Here is a 19,147-nt window from a genome sequence, read left to right on the forward strand (position 1 = left end):
CTTGGTTCTCTCCTTAAAGTTAATTCTAACTTTTTTTTTTTTTTTTTTTTTTTTACAGAACTGTGCAAATAGGATATCAAGACGTTTTCAGATATTGAAACCTTCATATGCAGGTTCATTCAAGCACCTGAATGAACCCTTTTGTTTACAGTCAGTTAGGCAGAATGTAAGGGAGGTTTGCGTATTTTAAATCCGATGCTAAAAACATCTGAATTTGCTGTTGGCCTGTTCTTGTCCCCGATGGCAGCATTTTCTGTTTTTGGAGCCATTAATTAATTATCAGAAGTAATTTGTGACTTTTGTCATCCATAGATTAGATGCTACTCTCATTCCCAAGAAACCCAACCTGACTGGCAGGATCAGAATGAGGCTTTTTTTTGTTCTTGGCTTAGGATGTCAGATGACTGCTGATTCTGCTTTATATGCTACTTTTATAATATATATATATATATATATATATATATATATATATATATATATATATATATATATATATATATATATATATATATATATATATATATATATATATATATGTATAAAGTAATAGCTCAGGGAGAAATAGAAGATCCATCTTTTCACAAATTATCTGTCATACTGTTCCCACATGGTAACAGTTTTAACAAATATGGAAAAAACATAATTGTGTAAAAGTTACATACAGCTTTTCCTCTGAAATTCGGATCTAGAAGCATGTTTGAGGACTCGCGTGTTGCCCTCTGGCTGCCTCTGGCCTTACCTGCGATGCAGCGGATCTCGGGCAGACACATCATGATCTCAGGAAAGCGCTTGGGCTGGTGCGGGTACTTGTACTCGGTGTAGTCCTGGCAGACGTACCAGTAGCGCTTGTTCAGCTGCTCCAGCTGGGAGACGTTGGACAGTCCTCTGATATCTGGACAGAGACCGCAGCGTTATGGTTGTGTGACGTGGTCACGACAGTTTGGACTCAGCGACGGCAGACGGCTGCTCTTCATCACCTTGGTTGAGGAAGTTGATGGCCTTCATGCAGGCATACTCCTCATTGCTGATCTTCAATTGATGGAACTTACGAAACAGATATATCAGCCTCTCCATCACTTCCATCCCATCTTCACTGAAGCTGTGGGATCACACAAACACACTTCACAGTTGGACAGAAAAGTTTAAAATGGTTTTGTTTCTCTACACAGAATCTGTAGAAATGACTACATTTTTACAGATCCAGTAAAATGTTTCGGCATTTTTTTCTGCAAGACAAACTCTCACAGTATTTTGTGTGTTTCAGAAAAGAGGGAGGATTCTGTCAAATCCACTCAAAGAGCTGAAAACATCTCGTTCTCCCACAGATTTTTGGAGGAAATAGAAACATTCATGAAGTTTAATTTTCCTCATCATCGCCTCCCTGATTCTGTGGCTCTTAAACTCCTAATCTCTATGACAACGTTAACCATCGCTGCTGTAAATCAACCCCCCCTCCTGAAAGCTCTAAACTCAAAGGAAGGCTGTCCGGAGCGGCGCAGCACAGCCACATATCACACGGATGCGTGTCATAAAGTCAGATAATTCAAGCGTGATTTACACATTCACCTCCACCCCCCTTTGCCCCTCATCCCTTTCTACCTGCTGTGTTTTTCTCATGCCAGACAGTGCTAGTCACAGCTCTGGCTCGGGGAGTCCTCCTGTTCACAGATTCCTTCTCTGGCCCTTCACCAAGAAAAATAATGTCCCTGTTGAGAGACGCGGGGCTCCCAGAGCAGAACGACTCGCCTCTGTAACGTGGAACATGGAACTCCTGATATCTACATCCTTCTTGGTGAATCATTAGGGCAGAAGTCCAGCAGGCTACCTGGGAAAGCCAACATGCTGTGTATACCAACAGCCTGCACAAGACAGCTGTGGGAGACACTGATTATTGTAATGAGTGAGATAACACACACACACACACACAACCAACGACCCTGATCACAGCAGCTTCGTCTGAAGGCTCCTATGGCTAAAGCATTTTATGTCCAGTAAATACAGAAATTAAATTGTGCTACTGTTTGATTAATAAAGGCTAAGAAGACAGTGATTTAAAACAAAACAGACAAGGAACAGCTCAGCAAAACTATTATTGAAGTGAAACTAGCAACTGTATCAAGTATGAAGTATGATGTAAAGGCTATGAAAAAAAATGTGATTACGAGAATAAAGTCATAATAACATGAGTAAAAAGTCAACGATACAACAATAAACTCGCTAGCAGAATAAAGTCATAATATTAGTAGAATGAAGTGCTAATTTTACAACAGCTCTGGCAAAAAAATAAAGCAAAAATGATTTAAATGATTAATGTTGAGCACCATGTGACGTTATCCTTTGGTATCAGTTTTACAAATAGAAGCTACTTGATCTTTTAATACATCTGGATTAAATACTCTCATTTAAAAAAAAATTCCAAGTAAGTTTACAACATTCTTTTGATATTTTTCTATCTTTGTTCTGATATTATTTAATAATTGAAAAGAAATCTCGTCTGGAACTAATACTTGTAATAATAGCAGGTGTTTATTCAGACAACTACCATGGAGAATACAGGTGGCTTCCAACACCGCAGTGAGGGTTTTAGAAGCAACTGTTGCTGCCAAGCAATCTGGGAAGAGTTGTTAAGCAATTTCCAAAATATATACTGTAACTTATCAGTTTGAACTTTTTTTTTGAACATTTTGAACACCCTGTCAGCAGCGACACAGCTAATATCCGGATGTTTACATCAAGACTGAAGAGAAACTGAGGAAGAGAGAAGATGAAGTAATTCAATTCCAACCCTAAAGAGAATGCGACTTTAGTGGATGAGTATGCAGGAGGAAACTGAACATGGTGATCAATGAGTTTTCCTGGTAGGCTACTGGACTAGTGTTTCAAAGCATTGATTGGAAAAACTATTTCACTCTATTTGTTTAGGTTAACTGGTATGTATTTCAGTTTAGAAAATTGTTCTTTTTAAATATTTCCTGTTACAACATGAACACCTGCTGACTGATTTTTAAAATTTTTTTAAGTTGGTGGGCGTGGCTAATGTTCAGGCGATCTCAAGAGAGTGGAAATTATGGTGGTGCTCCTTATTTTAAAAGGAAACTGTTTGATTCAAATGTTAAAACATTTAGCAGTCAATCAGCTCAGAATGTACCACAATGTCTGAAAAAAAAAAATAAATCAATTTGGCTTCCGTTTTCTTATGTACTGAAACATATGATTCAATTAGGACTGGGACTTTAAAACATTCATTATGAATAACTGTGCAAATGTTAAGGCTTGGGACATTTGGGATGTTGGTGGTTTGCCCCACAATCGGCAGGTTGCAGGTTCGATCCAAGTTGCCTCTGTCATTGTGTACTTGTGTAAGAGACTTCACCTGCCTTGCCTGCTGCTGGTGGTGGTGGTTAGAGGGCCCGGTGGCCCCGGTGCACGGCAGCCTCACCATGCCTTTGCTCTGCCCCAAAGTAGCTGTGTTTACTAACAGTAGATCACCATCATCAGTGTGTGAGGGTGTGTGTGTGTGTGTGTGTGTGTGTGTGTGTGTGTGTGAATGGTGAATGACTGAACGTAGTCTGAAGCGCTTTGAGATCCTCTGGACTTAATAAAGCGTTTTACAAGTACAAGCTATTTACCATTTAACAGCACTGTGGAATATAAATACATATGTCATCCAACTTAATTTTTTTACATATTTGTATGAGAAAACAAATGACTCACTTTAATAATAAATGTATAAAGAAAACAGTGAGCAATGCCTTCTGAGGGTGTTCCAGGATTCCAACATGATTCCTTCACATCTTTCAGTAGTTTTCATCGGAGGTAGTCAGAGGGACATTTTTATGTCATAAAATCAACATTTATATGTTTCCAATACATGCCAGGACTTGTGTCAGAGTATTTATTATTTCAACCTGCTGACTGTCTCACCTGAAAATCATAAGAAAATAAATATATATTTGCAACTTTGAAAACTGTTCTAGTCTTTTTTCTCATATCTTGTATCCAAAGTATTCCCACGGAGAATAACTTAAATTTTCTTATTGTATATTCAGAATTTTAAAAAAAGTTAATCTATTTACAGTACAGACCAAAAGTTTGGACACACCTTCTCATTGAATTCAATTAGAAAGTGTGTCCAAACCTTTGGTCTGTACTGTTTATGGACCACAGAATTTCCATATTAATACAATATTAATATGGAAACGTTGTGTTTCATTTTAACCTGTACATTTCCAAAACTGGGAAATATTGAAAACAACTCCCACACTTTCAAGCGTAGATAGGATTCCTGTTGTTCTGTTCCTGTTTTTAACACAATATGTGGTTTGTAGGCTGATAAGCACACCGCTAGCTTTCTGCTAACCTTGTCTTCTGGCAGAGGACTGGGTGTTCTGGGTGTTTGTTTCACACAACACATTCAAACTAAAGCAGCTGACTGCTGCAGCTGGCAGCCTGGTTCCAGACAGAACGGAAGCTGGAGCAAAACAGATACTGTCGTATGTTTGGAAAACCCTGCAGATTTAAGGGGGTCAGAAGTGGTCGCTCCTAGTAACATCTTTGACATCGTGCAAAAACTGGTTAAGTCATTTCATCACCAGTACTGAAGATATTATGTTCTAGTTTAGGCCAGTCAGGCTTTTCTTTTCAAATGCAAAAGATAAATCAGCATAACACCAAACACAAAGAAAGGTTACTGCAGCTCCACATCTCTCCACGCCACTCACCCCTGCAGCTCATCATCAGATGGTGTGTATTTGGCGGTGACGTCGGCCAAGTCTCCGAAGATCTGGGCGCTGTAGATGGTGAGGCAAGACAGCAGGATGAGCTCCTGCCAGGTGGAGCTGAGCAGGCAGGTGTAGTCCTCTATGGACAGCTCGCAAAAGAAAGGCAGCTTCTTGATCCAGGAGATCTGCCGGAAGAGCAGCTCATCCGCCAGGCGACACAGCAGGGCAAACAGCTCCACCTGGGTTACCTTGTACCTGGGACACACCAGGCACAGCGACACATGATGTCACACTGCTGCTGCCCCTCACAGATATCTTCTGGTTTTGCTTCATTCTTACACTTTGCTTCAATTATTAATTTCATAGACAAAGACAAATTTAAATGATGATTCTATTTATAAAGGGCAAATAAAACATTCAAATCCAGGTGGCTCTATGTGAAAAAGTAATCCTAATAACTGGCCGGGTCATCCTCTGTAGCAACAACAACCAATCAAGTGTTGTCAAACCAGGAAGTGAGCTTTTACATTGCTGCTCTGTTGTTTTCATGAAGCGTCATAGGGAGGTTTCTGAATGAATGGTCTGTTAAAGGTTAGCGCCATGGCACCGCACTTTGACTAGGCCATTCGGTTTACAGAACGCTATCCGTAACTTCAAGAAGCCAAGCAGCCTTCCACCATCACACTACTGCTAGGCCTGTCATGATAATAAAGTCATTATTGTGATAAACAATAATAAAGCCACCCAGATGTGTACTGAGATGTCTTGATGAACATCAATAAGGAACTGACTTTTGTGTTCTTCTAGCAGAGGTTTTCAACATGGAAACTTCCATGGATGCCATCTTTACCCAGTCTTGCTTTCTTTCGAATCCTCAACTTTGACTTTAGCTGATAGAAGTGAAGTCAGCAGAACTTTAGGTGTTTTTTCTGGTTCCTCTATGACCGACTCTATGAGTCCTCCATGTGTGAGGAGAGTCATCAATCCAGGGAATGTTCTCCACTGTTCCATGTTTTCTCCATCTGTCAATAACAGCTACCCCTGTGTCTCTCAAAGCTTTAGAAATTACTTACTGGGGTCTTAGCCCACTTTATACAATCAAACAGCTTATATTAAAGTGATTTCTCAGTTCTACAGCTCTAACAGTAAACAGGCCTGAGTGTTCCTCTTGAAAACATATTCAATCACATCTAAATAGTTATTTAATGAGGAAAGCAGATATGTGGGCGTGCTGTGGTGGCGTAGGGGATAGTGTGGCCCACGTTTGGAGGCCCTGGGCCGTCGCGGGTTCGATTCCCGAACCCGGCGACAATTACTGCATGTCTACCGCCCTCTTACTCCCCCTTTCCTGTCAGCCTACTTTCACATAAGGGACACTAGAGCCCACAAAAAGACCGCCTGGAGGGAAGAGAAGGGAAAGAAAAGGAAAGGAGGTACTTTTTCACGTACTGAGAGCAGTGACGTGCGGTCAGGGGAGGCAGGTGAGGCAGTGTCTCACCAGCCATCATGGAAAGAAAGAAAATATATAATCATAAAGTAATTTAAATTGTTATATTCATCCGGTGGTTTGTACTAAAAAATATTTATTTTTCATGTAGCTTCACCAATTTCGATTTTTATTTGTTCAAAATCGCTGAATTTTCTTATTTTCCCATTCAAATGCTTGGAAGCGATGCCGGTGAGGCAGCAGCGAGCTCTGCCTCACCTTGGATTGCGCAACCCCTGGCTCTGCGCTGGCTGCTAAGCGGAGAGAGCATGTTGCTGTACGGCGTCAATAAAATGGTTTAAACCAGGGGTTTTCAAAGTATGAAAGGGTGAGCCCCCCTTCAAGGAGCTTAAGGCCTGTTGCTGCCCGTGGAGGGGAGGGGGGTGGAGTTCTAAAACCTCCACCTACAGCCCTGCTCTGGCCACAACCCGTGAGGTCATAGTTACTTTGAAAAAGTAACTTTAATCGGACTACTGATTACTCCTTGAAAAAGTAACTTAGTTATATTACTGACTACTTGACTTGGAAAGTAACTAAGTTACTTTCCAAGTCAAGTAGTAACTAACTGCAGGAAAGTAACTAACTGCAGGATTAAGTAACTTTTTAGTTACTTTCAGCAGCTGCTAACAACAACGCTCTGCCTCCTGTGAAAATCACATTGAGCTTTGCCAATACTTAATTGTAAGTTATTTTATAATGGTAACATCAACAATGTGTCTCCACTGATAAGGTTGAACTGAAGAGGAGATTGTACAAAAAATAAAAAAACATGAGTAATTTGTGTGGTCCACTGTTGTCTGGAAAACTCTAAGAAGAATTTTAAAGCCCCCTCCCCCAGCCTCCAGATTCTGCGTTACGCCCCTGAGTTTGATGTCGCAGCGCACAAAGCTCCTCCTGCAGCTCCACAGCTCCGATGGCTGCGACACTTACCGTAATATTAATAATTATAACGGTGCTAACTTGCCATTATAACTATTGCCAACTACGGACACGTTTATTCGTGGCTTTTTTCACGTTTATTGCGCTGTTTAAATTAGTCTCGATGTTTGTAGTTTTCTGGAGCGCAACGCGAAGCTCGACGTCATTCAGAGGTAATACATTAACTTGACATTAACAAAGACACAGCGGGACGGATCATCCTGGAAATGATGAACAGGGAGAGACGGAGTAAAACTACCTTAATGACGGACAAATTCTGGGATTTATTGTGAGTCTCTGCTTATTTCCAAACCCAAATGAGTAACTTCACGCTCAAAACGAGCCCAAACGGCGCAACCCGCCGCCATTAAATCTGCAAGCGACTTTAAAAAAAATGAAGCCCAAAGCCGCTTATAATAATCGGACTTGTCGACAGAAACTCAAAATAGTTCCAGTTTTTCCACCAACAAAACGCGCATCTCCCTCCATTGTTTACATTTCTGTCGCATAGAGACGTCGGTCACTCGACAAGACACGTAGAGGAAATACGATTAAATAACAAAAGAAGATAGTAACGCAAAAATGATTTTGATAAGTAACTGTAGTCTGACTACTGGATTTGAAGGTTACTGAAAAAAGTGGTCCGACGTCAGTAACATACTGACATCACTGGCCAAAACATCCTCTAAGAAACATTTCCACTGATCCCGCTCCACACGCGCACCCACAGTACCAACTTTTTCCTAAATCCACAGAGTTGATCGGTGCGTAAAAGACGCTTTCTCTCACATCAGTAGACAGCAAGCACCGGTTTATTTTTTCCCTAAAGTGCTCTGGCGCCCCCCTGGGGAGGCGCGCCTCACACTTTGAAAACCGCCGGTTTAAACAAATTTAATATGTGAACTTATTTCCAATAATTTAGCTTATGTATATAATGTACAGTGCTTTTTGTCACCAACTGTGTTTGTGTAACGTGTTTCGTGTAATGAGCGATTATAAACGGCAGAGAACAGGTTCGAGGTGAGGCAGGCAGTTCTCTTGCCTCATGGCAGGGGGCGCTCAAGATCCCAGACGTTCGTCTTGTTCACTCCTCAACTGCCGAGTAAGTGACAGCGAGCTAGGCTAAACGATTCGGGAAGCAAGTCAAGTGCAGCGATAGATTATAATAGAGATAGTGATTTTTTGTTTTGTTTTTTAAGGAAATGTGTGTTTTGTGAGCTACAGTTTGTATGTGTAAGGATGCAGAAGTGAAACATAACCTGTAAACTGCTGTCAATCTATGCATCTATTTGCAAATCTGATTCTGATGACGTCAGTGCCTCACCAGTTATGAACCTCACCGCACGTCACTGACTGAGAGAATAGTTTGGAAGCTTTTATTGCCTTAACACAAAGCACTGGAAAACAGCTTTTTGGATTAACTGGTTATCTTTGTCAGACATGAAATTTGCTTGATAATCTGAAACATTTAAGTGTGAGGGCTTGGGGGGCGCAAAACAGAACAAATCTGTGACTCCTTCCAGCACTGAATGTGTTATGTGTTGTGCAGTCAAAGACTCACCCGTCCTCTATGAGCATTGGAGTGGTGAGGGGGGACAGGTCCTCAGCAGCCACAAGCTGCAGCACCAGAGGGTGGGACTGTGGGTAGAGGCTGCGGGGCTGCGGGGTCAGCAGGCCTGACTGGGCTGCATAGCTGAAGAGGTGAGGCAGGAGCTGGTAGTGTGTGGACATGGAGGTGTTGATGTACTGGTCCCTGAGCGCTGCTGTGTAGCCATTCATCTCTACGGATCGACTGGGAGAAAGAAAAGAGTCTGCAGGTTAACATGGAGAGTATAAATCAACTGTCTAAGTCAGGATATCTGCAAGTTTCAAATTTAAGATGTTTTAATACATTTTTAATACCAAGTTACATTAAAGACTGAAAAACTATAAACATACAGTATGATTGGGGCTCCTGCTGTATTATAATCAACGGTACCAAATGTGATATTTCTAGGGTCTCTTTGTGGTTAGCAGCTTTGTGCTTCTCACACTATATGTGGATCTCTACAGCCTTATCCCTCCATAGTGCCAAGCTAACACTTTTTTTGGCAAAGAATGCAGTAGCGAAAACAAACGCTGTCCAGAAAACTGGCGACAACTTAGCACAGGAGTCTCAAACTCCAGTCCTTAAGGGCCGCTGTCCTGCAACTTTTAGAAGTGCCTCTGCTGCACCACACCTGATTAGAATAATTAGGTGATTAGCAAGGCTCTGGAGAACTGATCTACACAAGGAGGTAATAAAGCCATTTCATTCCAGCGTTTTGTGCCTGTGGCACATCTAATAACTTCAGGACAGCGGCCCTTGAGGACTGGAGTTTGACATCTGTGACGTACTACTTAACCATGATAGATGCAATAAATCTAGCTAGCTAGCAAGCAAAGACATACCAGTAGCTAGTTAGCAGTAGCCTTTAAGAGCCTCACGTCACTGAATTTAATGAAGACGTCTGCACACGGCTCAGAACTTTTGCCTGACAGAAGACAACTTATATGAGATTAAATGGTTTAGCTATAACAAAATTTGAGACCTGTGATTGATATGTTTAAGGACAACTTTCATTTTTTTTTATGAATTTAAGATACTTTAAGGCCTTAATTAATGATACATGAATTTGAGACTGTAAGGATGTGCGGAGACCCTGTATGTACCTTCATTTGAACAAGGTGAACCAGTTTCAGCTAAAACTGATCCTTCATTAATCTTAGGTCTTGATCTAAGGAAGCGCAGCAGACCCGCTCTCCTGTTTTTATTGAAAAATTTTGAATTGTTTCACAACCTTCCAGAAAAATAATTTAACATTTTGTGCATACTGAAGTCCAGGCTTTCTGGAACTGCTGTTCATTTCTGCTAAGATTCACTCAGATAAAACAACTATTGCTCTGAATAGCTATCAGACAATGAGAATGCTGAGATAAGCCGAATGTTTACACAGAATGAGACTAAAATAAATGCTGTCATGCCTGTGCCTAGACAATATTTGTCCTTGATGAGTGCAGACGACGCGCTTGACTACGCGGCCGGAGAAGCAGATAGTGCAGCAAGTTCTCAGAGTTTGTCATCGTCACCAAGCCTGAGCGATGGGGGGAATGTTCAGGCATTCTTTGGCTGCTGAATGCCTTCGTTAAGTTGTGGGTGAGAAAGTGTTAGACTGTCAGGGCCGGCACATTATCTCAACGATGGGGGCAAGTGCTGGCACCGCTGTGCAGAGTGGGTGAGCCGATCCACTCACTTGGACGACAGAGTGGAGGCGGGCGACGGCTGGTTGCCCTCAGAGGCGCCGTTGCTGGGGGAGCTGTGGTCGCTGTCGCCGTTGTTGCCCCAGGTGTTCTCCGGGGCATCCTCCTTGAACTCCTGCCCTGACATGATTCGCTCTATCTCCTCTTCTGTGATCTGAAACACACAGATAAACCCGCTTACAGAACGCTCAATGAAAATCTGTGTTTTTCTCAGCTTAATTGAAAAGCGGTGACTGTCAGAGTGATGCTTTTTACTCAAGCGGTGAGGAGCAAGGACACAATCGCACAATGAAACAGGGAACTAGAGGAGAAAGAGAATGTGTGTGTGTGTGTGTGTGTGATAGTGTTCAACTGAATGGCACACAGGCCTAAAATAATAGGATCCTTGCAGGTCAGAGCAGCCAGAAACACAAACAAAGGCTTCGATGAAAGGCCTCAGCACGTGGGCTATCATAGAGATGACTGGGGTCAATTCGCTTTCACTTCCATCAATTCGGCACGTAAACCAAAACAGGCCATTTATTCCATATTAATGAGTGAAAAGTCCTCCTTCCGGTGGGGGGCAGAAATAAAAAGGATTTTTTTATATTTTTTTTTAAATGGAAGTGGGCGCTGCTGTGTTTTGACTCTGTGAATTGAGCAGGAAAGAATCGAACATATCACTTTGGTGAATAGCGCCTCAACGCCACTTATCCTCATGTCCGCTCAGCTTCTCTCACTCTCCTCCATAATGAAGCTGCAGCTGAATAGGAATAATCAGCAGCTGCATGATTGGTGATATAACAAGGTCAGGGCTCGTTCTCATAACTCCACGAGCGTCCCTACGGTGAAACGAGTAGTGATGCACTACTGCGCCACTCAGAGCCTTACAAGCTGTCGTTTAATGAATGGTTCAGTCTTTAAAGGGGCTTTCTTTATACCAGGTATTTCTGGGGATAAGACGGAATACAATTCTGTGTGGAAGTGGTTCTGTGTAGGACTGAGGTCAGAGCAAGTCGCATGAAGCAACATGTGAGTTGATTTACCTGCACAGGCCCGATGCTTTTGTTCCTCCCTCCTGGCATGCCGTCCTCCCTGATTGCTGTGAGCCACAAAAAGAAAAAAAAAGAACCCACATTTTTTTTATGAGAGTATAAACAGTAAGTATAAGAGCTCTACCTAGTGGCAAAAATAGGATTTTTCTCTATGGCTCTGGTTTCATAAGCCATGGGTGACTTTTATTTCTTCTTCTTCCCTATTTCTGAGTGAAATCCTGGAGGAAATTTCCTACATGATTTAACTAATTTGGATTTAGTTAAAGTCACTGCAGACCCAATATAAACTAAAAAGTTTATCATTCAGGAAGCCCATAATAGTTAGTAAAACTTTTACCCCACTAGGGGGCAGCATGCAGCCATAAAAGGCCTCAGGCCTGGGTTCAGCTGGAGACCCCTGACATCTGAGACATTTCTGCTTCAGGAAGGAAAAAACATGACAAAAAGCTCGGGGGAGGTTTGTTTGGTCTCTAAGTTCAGAATGAAGAAACAGTTTCCTGGCTTCACAGCAGAACTGATTCAGTGGCTACTACTAATACTTAAGGATTCATACTGTAAAAAGTTTTTCCACAAATGTTCCCTCAGTGCTACATAAGAGCTGGTGTTAAAGCTACTTTCTAGCTGGTTCTATAACAAGGAACCAGATTAGTTTTCTGTAGCCAGACACCCAACATCAGGCTGTCGTCACATGACCCAAAACATCTTCTCCAGTAAATGTTTGATGGGCAGGGTTACAGGGCAGCGGGAAAGTTTATCTACACAGTCTTGTTACCTCAGCAAACATAAGTGCTAGTTAGCATCACCAGCTTCATTTTTAAACATTATTCTTTTAAAAAATCTGCGGGCGAAAGGTCTTGTTAATGCAAGTCAAAATTTATTATCCAAATTTAGAAACAGCAGTCAACAGTTCAATGCAGTTTCTCGCAGGAATAATTTAGACCAGCTGGTAACAGAAAAAACAAAGACTAGGCGTGAAAAAATTGATCAGATTGACTGTGATGAATCGATTATTGAAATAACTGTCAACTAATTTACTAGTCAAGAAATTATTAACTGAAGTATCCAGATTCAAAGTCCAATTGCTAAGAGAACAACACAGAGAAGTAATTAAGCCAAAACTGTACAATATGTATACATTTTGCATTTAAGGTAAAAAAATAAATAAATAAATAAATAAATAAATAAATAAATAAATAAATAAATAAAAAATTCCTAAAGGAACGTTGTTATTGCATTTAGGGGAAATAAAATGTTTATTTTCTTATCTCAAAAAGGATTTGATTGACTTCTTTCTATCTATATATTTTATTATATTTATATGTATAAACAGTCAAATGAAAAGTCTGCAGAATGTGGCAATTTTTTATATCCAATCAATCAATTAATCATCAGAATAGTTGATTACTAAAATAATTGTTTTTTTTGCAGTCCTAACTCAGACACTGTTTATAAACTAAGAGAAACCAAAGGCTTGAATGAACCATCCAGTCCAGTCTAACTGTAAAAATATTTTAATATTCTTCTACTTTTATTTACATCAGATATGGATCATAGATAATCTATTTGCTTAAACCGATATGATATTTGTTTAGATTTTCTTTACCTTTGCGGTTCATCCCCATCTGCAGACACTTGAGCAGACGGCAGTACTGGCAGCGGTTGCGCTGCTTGCGGGACATTTCGCAGTTCTTGTCCCGGCTGCAGCGGTACACCCGCTTGTTGCAGATGCTGCGCTTGAAGAAGCCTTTGCAGCCTTCGCAGGAGATGATGCCATAGTGCAGACCTGTGGCGCGGTCTCCACAAATAAGGCAAGTACGCTGGTCAGCTGCATCATCTGCACATTGAGTTTGGGGGGGAGGGATAACATTTAAAACCATTAAAACAATACATTTTGCTACTTTATTCGCAGTTACACAAATACCGATTTAATAGTAGGCACTGAAATCTTTGTGAAAGCCAAATTTTTTAACTGAAATCATGGGAGTTGTTTGGGATTTGGCAAGGTGGCCCAGTAGATTCCTCAGCTAAGACCATGGTTATGTGAAAATTGGGCGGTAACAGGAACTCGGATGGAGAACTGAGATGTCTTAGGCATGTTTTATTCAGGAGCCCCGATGACTCAAAACTACACAGATGACTTCTTCACAGTCTCTCCCTTCCCTTCTATCAGCAGCAGTATGGTAGAAGTGCAGCGGCCTCTGGAGCACAGAACTGTTCACCTGTAGAAAAGTTCCCAAGCTAATCAGTACAAGTCAACCTGTAGCATCCAGATTAGAAATATTGCTTATTGATTAGGATTCCCATTAGTGGGTACTAATCTTCCTGAAGTCCAACTGATAAAAACACAAAAATATTCATACAACATATATGACAGTTTCAACATTAACATATAATATGCATTAGATTAGTCTGACCTCAGATTTTACAAATTGCACATGTGAACCAAGATATATATATAAAAAATAAGATTTAAGACAAATAAGACTCGTGTGCTCTTTTGTTCCATCCCTTTTGTTGCTCTGTAGACAACTCATTTTTGTAGCAAGTTTACAATTAAATTTGTCTCACTGGTAAAATGCTAATGTATCTGATCAGGATAAATGGGATCTTTTGTAAAATGATTCAGGTTTTCCTGTTAGTATGACTTTCTTTATAATGAGTTATACGTCAACGTAACCTTCAATAAAAGACCATAATAAAGTGGGGTGTATTTCAATAATACTTGTAAGAAAAATGGACATCTCAACATTAATCATGCAGCATTAGTGTTAACATGTCCATTAAATTAAACATTTCACAACTGCTTTTTGTATTTTTTTTTTTTTTAATATAATTTCTTGATCTGATCTGGAAATTAGTTAGATGATGAGAAGGAAAAAACAGAGAAAGCGGGAGGGCTAAAACTGTTCTGTGGGTGAAACTGGACTTATCGTTTGGATGTCACAGCAGAACATGGGTCCTGAGGCGCATAGGAAACCTGAAAATGTTTCCACTAAGTCGACCAAAATACTGCTTCCCATGTTGTTGCCAATAAGAATTTAGATGTGGAGAAAGAAAATGGGAGATATTTTGTGCAGCAAACCAAACAGTTGCACACGTACAGCCGAGTGTGAAGCGGATCAAAGAGAGATGAATCCTGCTTAAAATCCACCAGAAAAGCTACTGTGACAATCAGAAAAGTGCTGTGGAAATTTAAGGGCTTCAGAGGAAGGCAGCTGCTGGAAATCTCCTCTTAATCCCCTTCATCTACCTCCAACTCTGATGAAGCCAAGAATAAAGTTCAGGTGCATATTCTGCAGCTATACATATCCACAACTGCTGTGGCTTTAAACATCTTGGTCTTTCTGTGCCATCTCACAATCAGATTTGACTTTTTCACACAAGACATGTTTCATTTAAATGCTAAACGTAAAATAATAATAATAATATTCAACTTTTTGACTTCAAGCAAAAAGGAGAATGAGATATAATAGGTCTGAGATGTCCTGTTTCCACCAAAACCTGGAGATAACCAGACCTCTGATTAATGTTAGACTCTGATGTGATGCAACAAGATGAAGTAAACACACACACGCACGCAGACGATCAGACCTTTACCCGTCTCCTGGATTCTGGAAGGAAAGCCAATAACGGAGGCAGACAGACGGGTTTCCTAAAACTGCCTCTGCAGGCTTCCCGTACCTGCTGTTTCATTAGAGCTGCTGGTTTGCTGGTTTTAAGCCATACTTATAGTTTCAGTCATTTTAATAGATTCACATTACTAGACCACTGACTTGGCAGCATCACAATATACCAGCGATTTAAAAAGTTCACAGATTGATAATTGTAAAGACTCTCTCAGGACTGGACAGAATAATGTTCTTTTAGTAAAAGTCTGTTGCTGTACACCACTGGTAAGCTGGCCAAAGTAAGGCTTCCATTTTTGGTTGTTACAAAGACAAAGAGCCAGTTGGCATGGAAACGAAGGAGCATCACCCACCACTCTCCTACAAAGATGGTGCAATGTAGAAGCTGCAGTTGTGAAGCTATGAGTAGCATGTTCAGAAAGCAGACGGTCCCAACTAACTGACCAGCTAATGTTAGCTTATTATACTTGAAATGTTAACTCTGTAAAGAGTATTCAAAACAGAAAAATATTCTGCAGAAATATAACAACTATTCATTTAAAGCCTGTCAGAGCAAAGAGTATTAAAAGCAGATTGAAGAGTTCTCCGCATCAGCAGAGTCTGCCATCAATGCTAAGGCTAGCTAGCATGGCAGTTGCTTCTCTGCTTCTCTAGCATGGCAGTTAGAGAAGCATGGCAGTAACATGACGTCACGCTCAAAACTTCCGATTCTACATAATACCTCAAGTTTAAGTATTTTGATGTTTTTCTGCTTGAAATTAAATGAATTTGATTATGTTTAATATTTTTGTGCATTAACCATTTCCTACCCGTGGATCTTGTTTGAAGTCTATCCAAGGCCCACTTATACCCACAAAATGTAAATGAGAAAAGTATCTGTAATGCACATTGAAGCAGCAGCTTTCAATGTCAAGGATATCGAGGCTTTTTAACTCCTTACTGCTCCTTATATTTAAATTGTAAACATGGAATTTTAGCAACTGTCATTATGGTCAGGAATTTGACCTGTGAACTTTGTGTGTGTGGATGAAACAGTTGAGAAATCCAACACACACAAGGAGGGAGATGCTGCTGTTTGCTTCTCAGGATTCCTGACATTTTGACTGCAGTAAAATGTTTGACCCTTCCACTCCCCCGACCCCCAAAAATAAGCTAAGCAAAGGGCGCAGTGTTTTAACAATAAACACGTCAAAATGACATTATCTTTATTATTGAAATGAGCACCAGTAAGCCTTTCTTTCCGTGGATGTGTATTATTGAGAAGGACAGTCATGCGACTGAACTCAGAGCTAAGCCTGCCAGAGAAAAGAGGTTTTCATAACAGGCTGAAGGGCTGGTGTACTAAAGCTAATTAGAAGGATGTGGAGGGGGTGAATTGAAGGTTTGTGGGGCATATCACATAAAGACCCTCCCAGATAATGCATGAGGACTAGAGGTCTTCTAAAGCCCTGAACAGATTACCATTTAAATGGTTGGAGGTTTAAGTTAAGGCTGTGAGGGGAGTTCTACTGTACAGAGACAATGGGATGTCACACTGAGAGCCCATCCTGGGATTGGAATTTAACTATTTCTCTAATTAACTTCTTACAGAAAGGAGGTTAAGAACATTTAAAAGCAAGCTCTAGAAGTCAGAGACTGGCTCTGTTCTAGATTCCCTCATATATGCTCTGAAGATGTGCTGCAGCATGAAGCTCTGGGAACAAAGCTGGGGTAATGCGAGTATATTATTCCCCTGCAGTGTTCCTTTGAGTCAGATCATGGAATGACGCAAGTCTAAATTCGACTATGTTCCAGCCACAGTTAAATGTTGTTGTGGTAGCATAGTCAATGTGTTTCTCTGATTTTCTTTACATCCAAAACTGTGGCAACACCATCACAAATTCAAAAATGACAAGCAGCGACACACACCACTCTGTTAAGGGGAATCTCAGTGCAATCATGTGAGTAATAATTTCACATCCTCCTCATAGGTGTCTCTGCTATAGATTAACAGTAACATTTGTGACAGCATCCTGTCGGCATTAAAATGAACTGCAGCAGAGTTCACTCACTCATATGAGTGATGTACAGGTTGAAATCTCATATAGGTAAATTGACTGGCAAAAAAACAGCAATATATTCGTCTGGGAATGACAACACATCTAATCGCTGTTTGATCACCGTCTGTTGATGGAGATTTCTGCAGAGTATTTACTCTCCAATAGCTACAGGATCCTCCAGAAAAGCACATGCCATTTCTGACAATATCCTTATGCCAGGTCTCAGCTAAAAAGTAGGACAAACTCAAGATTTGCAGCAACAACCCTGCTACATATGCAAGCAGGGTTGGTTCAAATAGGTGGCAGTAGTAAGTTGACTGAGGATAATGGCTATCTGGGTCCGAAACCAAAAACCCAGGATATGCACATAGTTACCCCAGAATTTACTCAAGATTTTCACTTGTCCCGCTTTCTGAAACAGGGCTCTGCAGTCTGTTAAATGATGCTTCTAATGACGCCACAAAGTCAGTGGCTATAGAGAACTAACTACGAGTGTAACCATGACATGACTGTTATTGTTTACATCTGTGAATTACACTGACTGCAGTACATGTACTGAACACAAAGAATTCACTACTCATGATATAACACAGCTGGAAAAAGAGGTGACACCAGATCTGTTTAGTCCACTTTAATCTAACTTCAGTTCTTTTGCCTAGAAAGTCTGGTTCATTTGTGAAGGTGTAAATGTGTAATTGAACTCTGATGTGGATCGAAAAAGTGAACTTTGCTCCGCCAATAAACTTAAGTCCCAGTTCGATTAAAGTGAACTCTGCCCTAGTCCAAATGCACATGTGGATGCAAACAGACCGGAGGCCATTCCAAAAGCAAGAAGAGGACTATAGCGCAGGGCATTCTGGGAAAATACAACAAAAATAAATGTGCGAGTCTAGCGAGAGAAATGGCTTGTGGTCTTTTACCAAAGACCAAAGGGAAATCGTACAACTCCTAAAATCTGACGCCACGCCATTGATGTTTACATTTGTGAAGGAGGAAGTTGTGTCAGTGTCTTTTTCAGAGGTTTTTGTTTCATTTTCTTCAGTAGTTCTTGGTGCAGTGCCACCATAGGTGAGGGGTGGTACCAAACTGTACCAACTGAAAATGATTCCCTCTTGAAATGAATCTAACATTTTGCTTGACCAAAATATGTGGTACTTTTTAAGTGCTGGTAATCAAAAGCAGTCCACTCATTGCAATTTTGGGGTATCCAGTATAACACAACAAGTTTCTGTTTTGTATTTTTTTTTCAAAACTTCGTCTTCCATATCTGACTGACAGAGGATTCTGTACTAGTGAGTTTAGAAACAGGCTGACAATGACGAAAAAAAGACCACCTTTTAGTCTGCCCTTATTCAGAAAAACAATTCATTCTTACTGAACACCTTATGTGAAACTCCCAACTTCCTTCATCGCAATTAGCCTTCCTCTCTCAGGCTTATTAGCCAGATGTATGACCCTCTCTTTCAAGTGCATGGCCACCATATAATCAGGCCGATTCACACCTCCACACATTTGATCTCAGCGTGTCACCTCCTATGACTCCTCCTCCTCCTGACTTTAGATGACACTTAAATATTCATGACATTAATGTTGAGATTTTATGATGAGCTTCCTCGACTCTGTGATGTTGGAGTTTCATGTTAGACATTTTCCCACGCCACAAAAACACTCAGTTTTAAAAAATGAGTCGAAATGAAAAAACACACCTGACAGGTTACATAATGTAGTGTGAGTTATTGTTAATCATAATATATTTTACTTGAGGGCGCTTTTCCTAAAGATTGAAAAAAGTGAATTCCAGTCGAAGAGCAGAGCCACTGACAGTTCTGTTTACCATGGTGACATGCATGTTGATGCTGAAATAGTAATAATAATAAACTGACAAAAGTAATAAATAAAAATGTACCAAAATTGAGCCAATGAAAATCAGACATTAGTAGTCACTGTGCTGTTCGCTGACACAGTGAACATAGAGCCCAGCAAACCAAGGAGAGAGTTGTCTTAGGATATTAGGGAAAAAAAGATATACCAGCACGTTAAAGGA

General features: G+C 40.6%; 1 protein-coding gene across 3 annotated transcripts in view; it reads right to left on the bottom strand.

The window, feature by feature from the left end:
• Positions 1 to 19,147, bottom strand: part of nr6a1a (nuclear receptor subfamily 6, group A, member 1a) — a 121,523-nt gene that overhangs the window by 6,192 nt on the left and 96,184 nt on the right. For all 3 annotated transcript variants that reach the window (XM_044110642.1, XM_044110641.1, XM_044110643.1), the window contains 7 exons: positions 13,042 to 13,272; positions 11,430 to 11,485; positions 10,398 to 10,558; positions 8,687 to 8,917; positions 4,722 to 4,976; positions 978 to 1,099; positions 740 to 892 (listed from right to left, as the gene is read on the bottom strand). In XM_044110642.1, the coding sequence (XP_043966577.1) occupies positions 740 to 892; positions 978 to 1,099; positions 4,722 to 4,976; positions 8,687 to 8,917; positions 10,398 to 10,558; positions 11,430 to 11,485; positions 13,042 to 13,272 (1,209 nt within the window). The remainder of the gene's footprint in view (positions 1 to 739; positions 893 to 977; positions 1,100 to 4,721; positions 4,977 to 8,686; positions 8,918 to 10,397; positions 10,559 to 11,429; positions 11,486 to 13,041; positions 13,273 to 19,147) is intronic.

Source organism: Gambusia affinis, linkage group LG03 (genome assembly GCF_019740435.1).
Source record: "Gambusia affinis linkage group LG03, SWU_Gaff_1.0, whole genome shotgun sequence".
NCBI classification, from domain to species: domain Eukaryota; kingdom Metazoa; phylum Chordata; class Actinopteri; order Cyprinodontiformes; family Poeciliidae; genus Gambusia; species Gambusia affinis.